This window comes from Andrographis paniculata, unplaced genomic scaffold, assembly GCF_009805555.1.
Source record: "Andrographis paniculata isolate CXL003 unplaced genomic scaffold, ASM980555v1 Contig14END, whole genome shotgun sequence".
Classification (NCBI taxonomy): Eukaryota; Viridiplantae; Streptophyta; class Magnoliopsida; order Lamiales; family Acanthaceae; genus Andrographis; species Andrographis paniculata.
Genome location: NW_026137424.1, coordinates 1066148 through 1083132, shown reverse-complemented (window position 1 = coordinate 1083132; position 16985 = coordinate 1066148). Strand labels below are relative to the sequence as shown.

Sequence of the window (16985 nt, the reverse complement as noted above, 5' to 3'; positions counted from 1 at the left end):
AATTAAAAATAAACTTGACGGACGACTAATTGCATATAGATATCAAAATCGAAAGACTTCCGTTGACACAATAAAATCATAAATAAATATCTCAAAATTGGAGACCTCCGAGGGACATTCCAGGTGGAATGTACCAGAGAAACACGTGTTATTATATTGTATGTACTAAAGAAGTGTAGACTCTAATAACATATTAGAATTTGAGAGAAAACTATAATATACTAATCAAATTTATATTTTGACAAAATCCAGCCTACATTAAACACAATAAAAATTATACAATACTCAATTTATATCAAGTTTGATATCGAATAATTAGACTCAATCCCAAATAAATAGATTGATTTCGGATAGAATACCGAATCTACCCGAAACCATTGTCATCCTTAAAAAAAAAAAAAAAAAAAAAAAAAGACAAACCATTTCCATTGATATAGAATACAAGGAGGAATGAAGAGCAAAAGGCGGGAGATTGTGTAAATTCAAATCCCTATTATAATAATTAAATTCTGTTAGCCGACACGAAATACAGCGACACGCGTATGCGGAGGATTGCAAGAGTCACTCACTCACTCCCAATATCACCTCCACCTCTGTCTTCTCACTTCCTCCTACCAATTCCTCCTAACCCTACTTTGCTTCCGCCCCTCTGCCCTTCTTCGATCTCTTCTCCCATGGCGATTATCTCTTCTCAGGTCGCTGCCGCTCAATCTGGCTCCGCTTCCCCCTCCGCTACTGTTGCAGTAGCTTCAGCACGGAGAAGCAGCGCCCGGATTAAAAAGATTAATGAGCAGATGCAAACCAGCGTCGAAACTGCTCGGAAGAAGAGGGAAGCTAATCCCAGCTCAAAGAAACCGAAGAATCAGAAGAAAAAAGCTAAGCCGGAATCGCCGCAAAAAAAGCAGCCGGAAGAACAGCCGGAGGAGGTGCCGGTTCTTCCGGAGGTGGTGCCGCGCACAAATATGAATCCCCATGCAATGGTGACGGATACCATTAGGACCTTCAATAAGTTTTACTTGCATTTTGTTCAGGTATCTTGCTCAGCCTTATTCCTCTCTATTTTCTTTAGTTTATTGGTTGCTTTGTGGACATTGATTTTTTATCAAGTAAATATGCATCTTGTGTTTGGAAAATCAATGGTGCAAGCATTTATTGTGGTGTATTGTAGGCGGAGCAGAAGAGATGTGCTCAGGACCGAGCTCAGGCAGCAAACGTGAATTTGAATTCCAAGGTTTTAAGATATTCTATTCAATTTTCGTTTAATGTGAAATTCTCTGTATTCCTGCAGTTTACCATTGGTCTGCAGCCTTTTGTTTGTTTGTAATCTGTGCTGTTTCTGCAATGCAACCACTTCATTTAATCTCAAGGGCCCAATGTTGTCGATATCAATGGCAAATTTGGGATAGTTGCCCTTGTTTTTTCTGCCTTGTTTTCTTGGAGCTGATTTCTGACTTTTTTAAGTTTAACTGTGTGCAGGGTGATGTCAAAAGGACTTCTAAGCGACCTGATCTGAAGGCTATCTCTGAGGCATGTCAATTGTGTATATAATGAAGCATTTTTTAGGGGTTTTTGTTTAACCATATGCTAATGAATGTGACTAGCTGATCTCAAGAATCAAAGAAAATATTGGGTTTGTGTAGATAAATGCTTTTAAAGTTTTTTTTTTTTAAAAAAATTGAGAATAAAAAAATTTAGGATGTGATGGGATGTTTTGTAAGAGGAAATATTTATTTGATTGGATGCTTCCGAACAGAATTGTTGTTGATAAATAATACCAAAAACTTCAAGAAGTGGTTTCTCCAAGTGATCAATCTTACTTATTGATTATTGAATACATCACTTCATCAATCTTCTCACAAAATACTTTTGGTGTGTTAAAAGAATTTGAGAATAAAAAAATTTAGGATGTGATGTTATGTTTTGTGAGAGGAAATAATTATTTTATTGGATGCTTCTGAACAAAATTGCTGCTTATAAATAATACCAAAACTTCAATAAGTGATTTCTCTAAGTGATAAATCTTACTTATTGGTTATTGAATACATCACTTGATCAATCTTCTCACAAATACTCTTGGAGTTTTACAAGAATTTGAGATTAAAAAAAACAATTAGGATTTGATGTTATAGTTTGTGAGAGGAAATAATAATTTGATTGGATGCTTCTGAATTTTTTTTTGTTGCTTGTAAATAATACCAAAACTTCAATAAGTGATTTCTCTTAAGTGATAAATCTTACTTATTGGTTATTGAATACATCACTTGATCAATCTTCTCACAAATACCCTTGGTGTTTTAAAAGAATTTGAGATTAAAAAAATAATTAGGATTTGATGTTATGGTTTGTGGGGAAATAATAATTTGATTGGATGCTTCTGAAATTTTTTTTTGCTGCTTATAAATAATACCAAAACTTCAATAAGTGAGTTTTCTAAGTGATAAATCTTATTGATTTTTGAATACATCACTTGATCAATCTTTTCACAAATACTCGTGGAGTTTTAAAAGAATTTGAGAATAAAAAATAACAATTAGGATTTGATGTTATGTTTTGTGAGAGCAAATAATTATTTGATTGGATGCTTCTGAATTTTTTTTTTGCTGTCCGATAAATAATACCAAAACTTGAAGAAGTGTCTATGTAAACATAGCTATTGTTTTTATTTTATTTTTATTTTTTCTTCTGTCTGTTTGGTTTCTCTAAGGACCAATTTTTACTTATTGATTAATGAATACATCACTTAAAGGAGAATGCTAATCTAATTGATTGCGCCTCAAATGTGTAAGAACTCACCATGTAATTGGGGGGTTATCAATTGGAACAAGAATTGGAAAATTTTGACATGTGCTTTAATGTATCTTCTAATGCCTAATTATCTGTGCCATTTGATGAATGATAGAAAAAGGAATATTTGGATTTTCTACTTAAATTTTTCCAAATTCAACTCTCCCTCTCTCTTGTTGCTGTTATTGCTTTGCTTTTGTTTTTTGTTTTTTTCTCTTTCATTAACATCTAATCATGCTTGCTTTACTTGTTGAAATGGCAGATGAAGAGACTCAATGTTACATTGTACCCTGAGAAAAGAATTGGCCCTATTCCAGGTTTGTATATATGCTTTATTTCGTTCTATTTAGATCATCTTCAAAATAATATTCAAAGGGGTCATTATAGATTAAAGATATAACAACCATGTGTTATTATCTGAATCTTTTTACTAGAATTTGTTGATATCCATTGACATCCCTATACTTCTTGTTCCTTATTTTTCTAAATGTTAAGCAGTTGATAGCTTGGAATTGCATCATGTAGTGTGAATTGAGTTGGTATGTTTTGAGTTGAGAAACATTAGATAAAGCATAAAAATTGTAAATTTTCAAGGAGGCTCAAAAGAGTATGAAACGTGGCCATCACACGTTCATGAATCTTTCAAGCTCTGTAATATTGAGATTGTAGTTTCTCAATCTCCCTTTCAAAATATGTTTTCAGTCTGGATTGGGTTCGGAGGTTTGGATTTTTTTGATTTAAATAATATTTGATGTGATGATTTTTAGAGGAAAAAATGTGTGTATATATGTATATATAAAAATGTGTGTAGATATATATATATATATTTGGAATTCAAATAGTAAAAAACTTGATAAAAAACGAAAAGAAAAAACAAAACTTTGGAATTTTGGCCTTCAGAATGCCACACAACCACTAGCCACAATGATTTGCATACCTAATTAGATTTCATCCACACTCAAGCAATTGAACTTGCCAATAAGTTTGTTTGTTGCTGGTGCAATTAAGGTATTGCCATGCAATTTGTAAAAGAAAGTAAGAAATAATCACCAAACTGCAAAACAAATTCAATCATTATACTGAAAGTGACTATGAGAATACCCACTTTCAATCATAACTGTGCAAAGTGTACACAACTGATGATGATTTTGGTTCAAGCCATGAATAACTAAATCTTCGTCCTAAATATTTATTTTCAAGAATACCTTCATGCTAAACCATGTAAGGCTTCTTTTTTAAGCTTGACATGTAGTAATCTTATTTTTGCACTTAAGTGTTTTAACTCTAGATGAAATAGAGGAAGTGTGGCAAAGAATTTATGGATAATTTCATTAAAAATTCACTTTTATATTGTCTAAATCCTATCACAAGGCTTGCATCATGGGTCTTCAACTCTAACAATCATTTCTAGACATGATATATCTGCCCATGGACAACTTTTTAAAGCCCTGAGTCTGATATTTTGAAGGTTCTTTCTTCACTGATACCTTTCATTAGCTACAAGTTTACACTTTAAATAACTTGAAAATTTGTTCAACTCCTGCAATATACCTCAATCACTCATGCAATAGTCAATGGAACTGCTTGAATGATATCCTTAGTGTATTGTATAGATGGCCTAATCACTTTGACGAGGTTCGTCAATGTCTTCACACTCATTAAATAGCTTCAACAACTCTGGAAGGCTCACCATACACCTCAAATCTCTCATGCAACAGTCAATGCGAATGTTCTAATGATGCCCCTAGTGTACTGTATAGGACTAAATCTCTTTGTGGGGTTTACCAATGCCAATAGATAGATCTCCATACTTAAAACCAAAAGATAGAGCCGTGGAATAGTTAAAAGATTATGCTGTAGCTGTTGCTCCTAAACTGGCAGATGTCTTATGCCTAGCAAGTACATGAGAAACACAAAATGCCTCAACTTCCAATCAATGTCCAACTTCATGGGATCTCTTGGTTTTTTTCTCCACTAATACTTCACTTTTAAACTGTGTAAAGTGCTTTATCCTTTCTACGGAGGAAATAGATTCATATTTTTTTGTGAACAATCATCAATAAGGGTCATAAAGTACTGTTTTTGAAGGATAAATTTTGTCCTAGAGAACCTATAAGAATCATAATGAACACAACTCAAAATAGTCCAAAGATGTATGCCCCACAACCTGTAATCTCCAACGCTAATAATACCAAGCAAGCCACACTTGTGATTTTCATTTTCTTTTCATTCTTATCATGGAGATATTTGTGCCACAATTTGATAGTGTCTAAGCATATCTTGTTTGCTGGTATAATGGTAAGAGCCTGTAGATGGGTTCAAATATAAACATCCAATATTACACCAACACCCACTAAACTTCCAATAGTGCCAAAATAGCCCAACCACTATCCAATGCACTTAAAGAATGTGATTTCTAGAAGATCTTAGGACATTAAATTTGGACAAGTGCCTTGATATGCCCATAATGCACTATACTTTGATATACTGCATAGTTTTTGATTGAAGGTGGATTCTCAAAAGAGTTGGATTAAATGATTGAGATAATGTATGTAAAGATCCATGTCTGCTTACTTCCAAGGGCATTGGCCCAACCTTGGGTGAAGGTTGCTATTGGTACAAAGCTAGAAAGGTGTGAACTAGCTAGTTGGGAGTGACATTACTCTGTGTAGGATTAACACAATTGTTAGCAATAATTTTTGGGGGAAGCCCCTCATATTTAAATCCAGAATGAACTGAATTGTGCTTCCATATTGTGGGTCCTCTTCTATTTTTCAGTAGGTTCATGTTCCATTACACTACTATATCATATTCTAAAATAAATGCCAGAATAGTTTACAATCAATTCGAGACTTGAAAACTAAAAAGTTTCATAGCTGGTTCCTCATCAATTTCTTGTTGATAGAAGAGGCCAAAATTGATTGAGCATTGAATGCTGAGAATGTGTGGGCTTTCGTTGAAAATGATTGGAGTTGTCCTATTGAAACTATTGAAGGAGAGGAAATCAAGTGGAGAAGTGAGTGGACTAGAGAAGAGAATGTTGCAGCTCAAGCAAACACACATGCTATGAATTCTATATTTTGTAGGCTAGATGACTCAATATAAGCCAATTTCTAACCATGAAGTTGGTTGAGTAGTATAGATCTTTCTAGAACATGTTCATGACGAAACATCCTGAATAAAATCCAACAAGTGACTATGATCTCAATATGAGATGTTAAGAATGAAGAATAGACCATTGGTGAATTCCATAACGTAGTACAAATCTTATTAACAAAGCCTACATGTTTGGGAAAGTTTGCATGAATGTAGTACTTGAGAGGAAAGTGCTACGACCCCTATACCCATTTCAGATTCTATGTAGATCTAACAAGAAGTGAGAATGAGATATATCACTTACCATGGATGTGAAGGTTAGGGGGCATAAGGTTTGAATTTGCCAACACTCTCAAGAAGGAAGAAAATTCCCTCAACAATTTCAGTACCAACTAGAGATGAAGATAACAACACATACAATGAATGAAAATTATGATGAAGTTGCTGACATGGTTGCTGTAAATGCGTTGGACAAAGAAAATGGTGATCTGAATCACACAATATATAGCAATGAAGATGAAAATAATGGAGTTGAGATGACCATACCTGATATACCTGAAGCTGACTTTGAGCTATGTGAAAGCTACAAAGTTATAGAAAGCTGCGGCAAGACAGGGGAAGGAAGTGAGATAAGTAGAAGTAGACTATTGGGATTTTTAAAAAATGAATGAGAATGAATGCTATTAAAGTTCTCAAATTTAAAGAGGTGATGAAATCATGGCAAAAATAATGCAAACCATGTAATTATGAAAAACTGAAGAAGGGTTAAAAGATGAAGTAGTAGATTTTCTAACAAAAAAGATTCGAACCTTTAAGCATCTCAACATAGTTAAGCTAAATTAGATGAAACTTTATTTCATCCTTAGAAAATTTATGATAAAAAAATTGGGTTTGACATACAGGCCAGAATTGGTGTTCAGTACTAAAATAGACTAAAATTTGTGGGAAAGGAGACTTCTACAATGTACAAATAGAAACGTAAGTTCGAAATAGCTAAACATCAGTCAATCTTTCACAAAAATTATTAAAATCAAGGTTGTAATAATAGATCTGTTGAAGAAGTTGGTTCTATTTATAAAAATTGAAACTTCATAAATGATGGAATAAAATATGTAAAGTCTAATTAGGGATGGTTCTTCTTATATCGTATATTTGTATAAAAAAAATTTACCACTTACAGTGTATATTTTTTTGGTATATCCCGCGTAAACGATTTCGTTTACTGAGTCCAGGAGTCTAGGTAGAGCCATAGAAATCTTACCACTTACCGTGTATATTTTTTTGGTATATCCAGCGTAAACGATTTCGTTTACTGAGTCCAGGAGTCTAGGTAGAGCCATAGCGACTTGGATGAATACAAAATAATTTAAATATTTATGATATAGGGTTTATAATTTTTGAGGAGAAAGCTAGAGAAAGGTGAATAAAAAAAATTGAGATCTAGGGTTTTTAAAGTTTGAGAAAAAAGAGAGAGCCGCAAATACAAAAGAATTTCAATATTTACTGGAACTTTGAATACTAAAGAATTTGAGATCTAGAGTTTTTAACTTTTGAGAAGAAAGGAAGAGCCATGACAGAGCCGCGAATACAAAAGAATTTCACGGTCCAGGGTTTTTAACGTTGAGAAAACAAGAGAGTCTGGATAAGAAAGAAGAAAGAGGGAGTTTGGATACGAAAGAATTTAGTATTTACTATCTAGGGTTTTTAACGTTTGAGAAGAACAAGAGAGTCTGGATATGAAAGAAAAAGGAGAGAGTTTGGATACGAAAGAATTTCAGTATTTACGGTTTAGGGTTTTTAACGTTTGAGAAGAAAAAGTGAGCGCCGTAAATTTATATTTTTTTAGAAAGAAAGCGAAAAGACGGACTAGCTTAATAGAATTAATTTAAAATTTATAACTTTTGAAAAAAAAAAAAACGAAATAGAATGAATTTAAGTGAATAAAAATGTCTAATATTTAATTTATAGTTATATTAGAATAATAATATCAAAATTATTAATATATTATTATAAATATATAAATTAATTATTTAATAAAATATATAAAATATTTAAGGATTGTATAATTTCATTGGAACCAATTTATTGATACTTTCACAACAATTTATAAGATACATAGAATTTGAAAATTATATATTTTTATAATATTGAATTTTTTTATATGATTAAGTCTATCTTTTCTTAAAAAAAAAATGAATTTACAAATATCTTTATTGTACCCGATAACATATACAAAATATTTGAAAATCACGTATATTTCTATCCCCATCAAAATTTTATCCATAGCTAAGTCTAATGTTAAAAAAAGAGCCGCTAGCCAACACCTTTGTTGTAGGTAATAAGATATGCAAAATATTTAAAAATTATATATTTCTTTCCCTATCAAAATTTTATAGCTTTAGTCTAATGTTTGAAAAAGAAACCTACTTACCATTATCTTTCGTTGTAGCTACAATATTTTAGTACTTGAGGATGAATTTTGGTTACCATTATCTTTCGTTGTAGCTACAATATTTTAGTACTTGAGAATGAATTTTGGCTTGTACATTGCCTCAAACAGACAGTTGTTTTTCTGAATATATATATATATATATATTTACGAAAATAAACTAAAGAAACAGAGCAATATATAAAACCCTCTCCTCTACTCTTCTAAACCCGTTCATGGATAAAGTGCTTCACCTGAATAAACAATGGTACTCTCAAGATCATCTGTTGGCCAAGAAAACATTGTGGATCCAAGTGAAATTTTGCCTACTGAGTTGATTCAAACTGTCCCTCCACAAGGCTCGGGTGCTCGTAGTGGTCCGGTAGAACGGTTTTTTAGTTGAATCTGTCGTTGATGATGTCTTATGGGTACACGGACTTGAGCCAACGGGTGTCCCAGAACTGGGAGCTGATGGTGTTTTCTTTTTAGGGGAAGTTCTTTTTTGATCTTGCTTGCTCTTCGGCGCATGTGGCTGCTTACGTGCCCTTATACTGTTTGCTACTGGCAAGTTTCCAATTTGGGGGAATCTGTCATTTGTTTGTGATTGTTGCTATATGTTTTGGCTTTGATTATGATTTTGTTTCTGCCTCTTGCCACACAGCCGGATCTTGATATTTTCAGGCTATTTTTGTTTTGTTTTTTTTTTCCCCAACAAAATTTATTTATTTATTTGAGTTTTTATATTGGTGCTGCTGATTCTTGGTTGGTATGTTGCTCGGGGTGACTATAATGATGCCAATGACAGATATGAGAATGTGAGAATGGTGTGTGCGTGGTTGGTTGTTGCTGTAGTGAATTGGAAGAATTATGAGTCAACTAGGGATAGGGCTGTTATTGTGGTTGCTTTTGAGCAATTTTTTTTTCTTGTTTTGTGCGTTTAGGCTAGGACTGTTATTCGAGTTGACTCCTGCTGGATATCTTATTTTTGAATTTGGATTGAGCCTCTCATACCTGCTTACTTACTAGACTGCTTTTCGTTGTTCTAGTGTGATGTATATAGCAAATTAGATTGGATTATTTTAAGATTGAGCTTAATTTAAATTAGGATGTGAGTTAATTATCAAATTAGAATTATTTTACTTATATAATAAACTTATTAATAATACTAATATATTATAATCGGGTCGGGTTCAATTTGAATTTGAGGGCATCAATCCTAATCCAACATGTTTATTATAGTGTTGAGTTCGTGTCGTGTCGGGTTAGTTTTTTCCAGCTTTACTTATCTATAATATTTAAATATATAATAGAACATAAGGAAATAAAAATTTATTACCTGCTGAAGCTTCATAACTGTGTGACCTATGGAAAATTTCTTCATGTATTGCATCATGTAACCTTGAGGAATTTTGGTTATGGCAGGTATTGATGTTGGCCATCAGTTCTTTTCACGGGCTGAGATGGTTGTGGTGGGCTTCCACCAACACTGGCTAAATGGGATTGATTACATAGGGAAAAGTGGTAACAAAGCTGGACCAGAAATCGTAAGTTGGGAATTCCAAACATTACCTGTTTTGTACCCATGCTCGCTCCTCTTTAGTTGACAGAAATTTGATAGATTAATATGTTCATAATAACTTGGCATGAATTTCATGCAACTTATATTTACACTTATTATGGTTGTGTTGTTTGGCATGAGTATGGATGTACTTATATGAAGGTCTAGATAATGCCTGTTCCCGTGCGATGCTATTATGTTTTGTGCTGTCACTTATGTGAAATTTAATGATTTCTTATTTCCCCCTTTATGTGTATTATCTCTCCTGTTTGACCGTGTTAAATAATAGATCACCACTATGAGAACTCTTCTTGTTAGTGTCCTAAAACTTCAGGGGTTTGTTTGGCTTTGGGTTGAGTTTGATTTTTAGTTAAAATTGATTTCTAATGTGATGTTTTGTAAGAGGAAATAGTTTATTTTTGTTGGGGGTTTTCTTGAACCTTAAGCCTCAAATGCTGATGTGATGTTTTGGTTTAAACAAGCTCCAATATTGTTGGTTTTCTTGCAGTCTGAATTTTGCTTGTGCACCATACCCATTGATTTCATTTTTTTTTTTCTATTATGGTGTTTGCAGGACTTGAAAGGATACAAGCTACCAATTACAACATCAATTGTTTTATCTGGACAGTATGAGGATAATTTAGACAATTTGGATAGAATTGTGTACACAGGCCAAGGGGGAAACGACTTGCTTGGTAATAAGCGTCAGATTAAAGATCAAGTGCTAGAGCGAGGAAACTTGGGGCTGCAGGCATGTTTCAAGCTTTTGATTACCATTCACCTTTATCTTTGACCTCATGATTGCATGTGGGGAAAAAAAACATAATTTTAAGTATGCAATAAACTAATAACTAACAAACATATGTAATTTTAAGTTTGAGGCTTACTATTTCTACAGTTGTGAGCGATACGATTGCTTTCAGAAGGGATGCTATCCCTTTTCTTTTTTTTTTTTTTTTTTTTTGTTGTTTCTTGTTTCCTGATCATTTTAAATCATATAACCCTTGAACCTTTGACCATCTCAGTCAGTTAGATTATATTTTTAACTTTACAACTCAATTGTGCTGTGTTAATATTTTGGTGCATTGTTGATTTTATTCTTTGCTTGATTGGTGATTAGATTTTCTATCATCGTTTCTTGTTGTAGTTTTTTCCCTTGCATTTTGTTTAAGAATGATTTGTTAATCTCAAGCATAATTTTCATTCCTAGTGTTGTGGAATCATTTGCTCCGTGGCCTTATTTTTTTCGAGCCATATTATATTAGAGCTAGGTTTGCTGGATGATCTGTTCATCTTTAGGGTATGCATTTAGAAATTATGTAAGTATATGGCCTAACCAAGGACATTGTGTTTTCTGCAGAACTGTAAGGATCAATCTGTGCCAGTTAGAGTGATACGCGGTCATGATTGTCAAAGCAGCTATGTGGGGAAAGTGTACACATATGATGGATTGTATGAGGTAATTCATATTGTTTTGATACATGTTGGTTGGTGCTGTTCAAGTTCTTATGTATGGAGTGCCTACTTGATTTTTTCAGGTTATCGATTGCTGGACCGCCAATGGTCAATCTGGTCACACAGTTTACAAGTTTCTTCTGGAAAGACTTAGGGGGCAGCCACCATTAACAACAGATCAAGTAAGTTTTACATAGCTTATGTCTTCGTAAGTGTTAGCCAAAATATAATGGTTGTGTGGTTTAACCGATGATCTTTTCGTATTTTTGTACTTTTCACGCCTAAATTTTATGATCCACAACACATAATATTTTGAAGACTCTACTTTAATGCTTCAGAAAACTGCATGTGTTTGTGAAAGAAGGTTTGGTGAATCACACTTTTTACACACATGCGTGAATGTATTATGACACCTTCCTATGTAAAGCATTTCCCTTCCAACATTGCAGGTTCATTTTACTCGTGGGCGTATACCAAATTTAACATCTGAGATAAGAGGGTAGGTATCTCAATCTTATACATTGTTGTTGCTATTGCGTCTACTCTATCAACATTTTTTGGTTTTCTATTTCTAAATTGATTTTTGTTTTCTTATTTAAAGGTTAGTATGTCGTGATATCAGTGGAGGTTTGGAAGACATTCCCATCCCTGTTACAAATTTGGTTGATGATCCACCCGTAGGTCCATCAGGCAAGTGGAAATTAAATTTTCTTATCGAGCAGTTCTCATTGAAGTTTACATGTTGATATTTGTCAGCTCTTTAATTTATTTTTCCCGGGTTAATATTTGAAAGATATCATAAGCATGTATCCAATCTACTTGTTATAATAATCATAGTTGTCAATAGTGCGGTATAACGCGTTAATAGTGGTGTAGCACAATGGAGCCAGTCTACCACTACCACCATTCTGTGATGTTGCTTTTACACGATAGCTGCATAATGGCTTTTAGTGGTGCAGAGCATAGTGGAGTGCCTTTTTAATTGAATACTATACTATAATCTTTATTATAAATAGGTTTAAATTTTACAATATATATTGAGTTTTTTGGGTTTTGATTTGAGTTTAGCGTTTTGATTTAAATAGTATTTTAATGTGGTGTTTTGTGAGAGGAAATATATACTCCTTCCGTCCCATGACAAAGTATCCATTTGCATTTTGCGTCATTGTACTTAACATTAAAAATATCTTTATATTTGTATAATTTTTTATACAAATGTCATTATATTAGTATTATAAGACACCAATAGAAGTATTTTTGTCATTTTATCTTTATTTGTAATACGATTTGATATAATAATTAATATTCAAAGATCAACACGCAAAAAGTAAATTGACACCTTATTATGGGACGGAGGGAGTAGTATTTTTATTGAAACTGTGTGGGTTAAATATTGTTGATTTGGGTTTGAAACCCAAACTAGACACACTCATTACATTTGTTATTTGATAAATATAAATTTTATACTATTATATAATAGTGTACTATAACTACTTTTCTAAAAAGAGAAAGAGCATTGTGCAATGCTTTGAGCATACAATGAGAAAAATAAATAAAAATGATGAAGAAAAAGAATATTCATACAAGAGGAGTCATGATGATGAAAATAAGTTAGGAAATTATTTATCAAATTTTGAACTTGATTAATTTTGATTATTGATCTATCTAAGTAGTTGTGATCTAATTGTTTTGTTAATATAACTATTTATAAACTATGATTATATATATATTTTTGTTATTTTATTGGTTTGAATGATAATAATTAGATTAATTAGTAGATTTTTCTTATGTATTTTTATTGTACATTTGTATATATACTAATTTTTATGTGTATTCTTAAATTTTTAAATAGCAGTCACTGTGGCTAGTTTGCTATAGCATTTTAGAGGTTGTTTTCGGTGTAATGTTATCTCAGATTGACAACTGTGATAATAATTGAATGTAGGATAATCATTTAGAATTGTTTTGGAATTTAAAAAAGAGGTACAAATTAATCTTCTCAAAGTTAATTACTGCTCAAATTAAGGCCTATTGTTGTTACTTTGTAAGGATGGCTTAGATACTAAGAGTAGTTGCGGCAAAGTAGTTGATATCTATATTTATATGTAGGTTTGCATGCATGGATATTTACTTATTCACTGTTCTTATAACTTATAGATAATTTTACGTTATTATTTTTTCACATTATTCTATAATCTACTATTTTTCTGCAAAATTTAGGTTTTACATACTTGAAAGATCTTAAATATGGTAAGAATATACACGTCCCTATAAATGCTCCAGAGGGATGCAATTGTGTAGAAGATTGTTCGAATTCTAAGAACTGTGCGTGTGCAATATTCAATGGAGGTGATCTCCCATACGTGCGCCATAAGGGTGGAAGGTGAAGTACATGTTAAAAGTTCCCTATGTCCTTTTTTTTGTACTCTATAAACTTGTTGAAATACTGGTAGTTCTTTTAAGTGTACCATATTCTCTTCGTTTGATATAAATGAGTAAATGCACGAGATCAGTTCATATTCTTTATCACGTTAACATAGAGCAATTAGCATACGGTACTATCTGTAAGTGTAATTGCATGCTCAAACTTATTGATAGGAGAAAACAAGTGTGAATGTTCAACTCGAGATAAACGAAAAAAGGAATGGCATGTTTAACAAACAGTAAAAAATTTCATTTGTTAGAGATCCTCAATACTAATGTATCACTTCAAATTAGAACAGTAGATCACTTTTTATTTCTCCATTCTAGGTCTGTATTGTGTTTTTAACAAGATAAGTTAGGATCATATGTTATTGTTATCCATGTTGACGATTTACATAAATTTGTGGTGTATGTCAGTCACTGTTTCCGCATTTGCTAAATGAGTTTAACTTTAGTTGGCTTAACACAATCAGATAGCAGTAGCTTGCATTCCAAATTGATGTTTCATAATTGATAGTTGAGATTACAAAACAAAAGTTATTTTTTTCTCGCTTATGTTTGGTTATATATTCTTTTGCTAACCATTAACCAGAAATAAAAAGTTCCTATATAGCAGTTTTCATTCACTCCATTTCTCAGGCTAGTTGAACCAAAGACAGTAATCTTCGAATGTGGTCCAAATTGTAAATGCGGCCCTAACTGTGTCAACAAAACCTCTCAAAACGGGCCAAAGTATCGATTAGAGGTTAGTACACACAATAACGTGTTTCCATTCATCTTTTTACTAAGTTCATTAAACTTGCACGGGTTTTGTGACAGGTATTCCGTACTCCAAATAAGGGATGGGGCGTTCGTTCTTGGGATTGCATCCCTTCGGGTGCACCTGTGTGCGAATATATCGGTCTTGTCAAGAGAACTAATGAACTAGACCCTGCTGCTGATAACACCTATGTTTTCGACATTGACTGCTTGCAGACCATGAAAGGATTAGACGGGAGAGAGGTGTGCATATTTTAATTTGGCTAGAATGATAATCTTTATTGTCGCTCGCAGCTGTTTCTCTTTCCCATCTTATCTTGTTCACTTTTTGTCCTCAGAGTCGGTACCGGGAAGTGCCCCTGCCATCCCACCTGGAAGATGCTGGCCAAAACATTACAGAAGACGTGCCGTTCTGCATAGATGGCGAGCTTAATGGTAATGTTTCCAGGTTCATCAATCATAGCTGCCAACCGAATCTGTTTGTCCAGTGCGTCCTCAGCAATCATCATGACATGAAACTTGCAAGGATTGTATTAGTCGCGGCTGATAATATCGCACCATTGAAGGTAAAACATTTTTGATATATCCCTCCCTACCTTAGAACAACAATGCTTCTATGTTTGGTTGAGCAAGTAACTATTGGCTGGCTGTGCCCGTTTGCGCGCTTCTGCAGGAACTGTCATATGACTATGGGTATGCGATCGATAGCGTTGTTGGTCCCGATGGGCAAATGAGGCGGATGAACTGTTACTGCGGCGCGCAAGACTGCCGAAAGCGACTCTACTAGAGTTGATGTGTTGTAGCAACAAGTAAGTATTTATGCACTTTTGAATTTAGAGTTGTAGACGAGCTGAATTGAGTCGAGCTTTTCGTATTTGAGGTCGGGTCGTTTAGCAAATTTTTTTTTTTTTTTTTTTTTTTTTGGTTTTAGAGCTCTACTTTTGATGATATGAATATTAATAATTGCTGGCTTGATTATTTTCAGATTTTCCGGCAACTAAGTGTTGTGTGAAAGTGAAGCTGTAAAGCCTGCCTGCTGCCTGCCTTAGTATCATTTTTCTTTTTTCCGAGCAAACCCAAAAAGAAAAAAAAGAAAAGAAAAAAAAAGGTCAGGCTGACTGGTCACTTTTGAATTTGTCAAAGTGCATGTTGTGATTTTTGGTGGAAAAATTTGCATGAACATGTTATTGTATTTGGACCTCTATCATCTGATGCTCTATGCTGCTTTGTACAATAATGAACCTAATCCAAAAACTACATTAGGGAAGTTGGAATCTTCGCTTTTATTTATTTTTTATTTTATTTTATTAATATTGGTCATGAGATAATCAGGTCATTATACGTAGGGTGTGTTATAGTGATTCGAGTAGTTAATTGTTGTTAGTTGTTAAATGATTTGATTAGCTGTTAGCTTATTCGATTAGTTGGTTTGAGTAGTTGATTCGATTACCTGTTTGTATTAGAGTGGTTGGTAAAATAACGGTTACATTTTACATTTTATTTTCAGAATATTTAGTTTAGTTTTTTCAACAGGTAGATGTTTTTATAAGTTTATTATTAATTTTAAATATTAGAAAAATTTTAGTAAGATATTTGTTTTTATTATTTTATAAATATTTTGTAAAGAATTAATGCAAACTTATTGAAAAATATATTATATTTTTTTCATTAGAAATAGTATAAATATAAAAGAACAAAAATTATTATTATATGTATTTTTATTAGATTAATTTTTAATTAATATATATTTACATTAAATTTATAATTTTAAATAAATATATTCATTTTTAATAAAAATACTATGTGATAAAAAATGCTATATAATTAATTCAATAATATTAATATTTTTATATTATTTTTATTCTAAAAAATTTTAAAAATTATAAATGAGATAATTGATACATAAAAAATTAATTATTTTAAATTTATAAATATGAATTTATAAGTTATTAGAAAAAAATACATCCAAACAATTAATAAATAGTGTAATAAAAAAATATATTAATATATGTAAAAGAAATTAATTATACTAGCTTTTTCAAAATTAATTTTTTGGAGCAATAAATTATTTGAAAACTTTAATTTACCAAATACCAAAATTAGCTAAAAGCTCTTTAATAAGCTAAAAGCTCTTGAAAAAACGGTTTACCAACACCCTCTTAATCATCGAAATAGTTATGTACTTGGATGAGTTTCCTTTTTGTTGTGTATTTTATGGGTCTGTTTTTTATTTATTTTAGTTTGGTTTGGGAAATTTTGATTTGAAATTTTATTTTTATGATAATATTTCTTAAGAAAAAAAATATTTTTTTTGGGAAAGAAAATTTTGTTAAAGAAATAGTTGTGGAATGTAGGGTGTTGTGTTTTTTTTTTATAGTGGATTTGAGGAAATTTGATTTGAATTAAAATTAAATTTGAATTAGTAGGTTTGATTTGAATTTTGGGGGATTTTGGATATGTATTGGTTTTGGTTTGATAGGG

At 32.3% G+C, this 16985-nt stretch overlaps 1 protein-coding gene across 1 annotated transcript; it reads left to right on the top strand.

Moving 5' to 3' along the window:
- The first annotated feature begins 529 nt into the window (after nt 1-529).
- LOC127258864 (histone-lysine N-methyltransferase, H3 lysine-9 specific SUVH4) lies at nt 530-15771 on the top strand. The gene is made up of 16 exons (XM_051285911.1): nt 530-1031; nt 1169-1231; nt 1477-1527; nt 3047-3101; nt 9731-9852; nt 10441-10617; nt 11227-11325; nt 11405-11503; nt 11771-11820; nt 11923-12011; nt 13542-13704; nt 14385-14490; nt 14565-14747; nt 14843-15070; nt 15178-15313; nt 15490-15771. The coding sequence occupies exons 1-15, from the start codon at nt 543-545 to the stop codon at nt 15289-15291; spliced, it is 2088 nt and encodes a 695-aa protein (XP_051141868.1). The 5' UTR covers nt 530-542; the 3' UTR covers nt 15292-15313; nt 15490-15771.
- Nucleotides 15772-16985: the final 1214 nt, after the last annotated feature.

What these genes read in the sequence shown, in the direction of transcription:
- LOC127258864 (XM_051285911.1), top strand. Translation starts at nt 543, where the DNA reads ATGCGGAGGATTGCAAGAGTCACTCACTCACTCCCAATATCACCTCCA. An exon ending in ATCTGAAGGCTATCTCTGAG is followed by an intron (nt 1,528 to 3,046) that starts GCATGTCAATTG and finishes TTGAAATGGCAG; the next exon opens with ATGAAGAGACTCAATGTTAC. An exon ending in TTAACATCTGAGATAAGAGG is followed by an intron (nt 11,821 to 11,922) that starts GTAGGTATCTCA and finishes TCTTATTTAAAG; the next exon opens with GTTAGTATGTCGTGATATCA.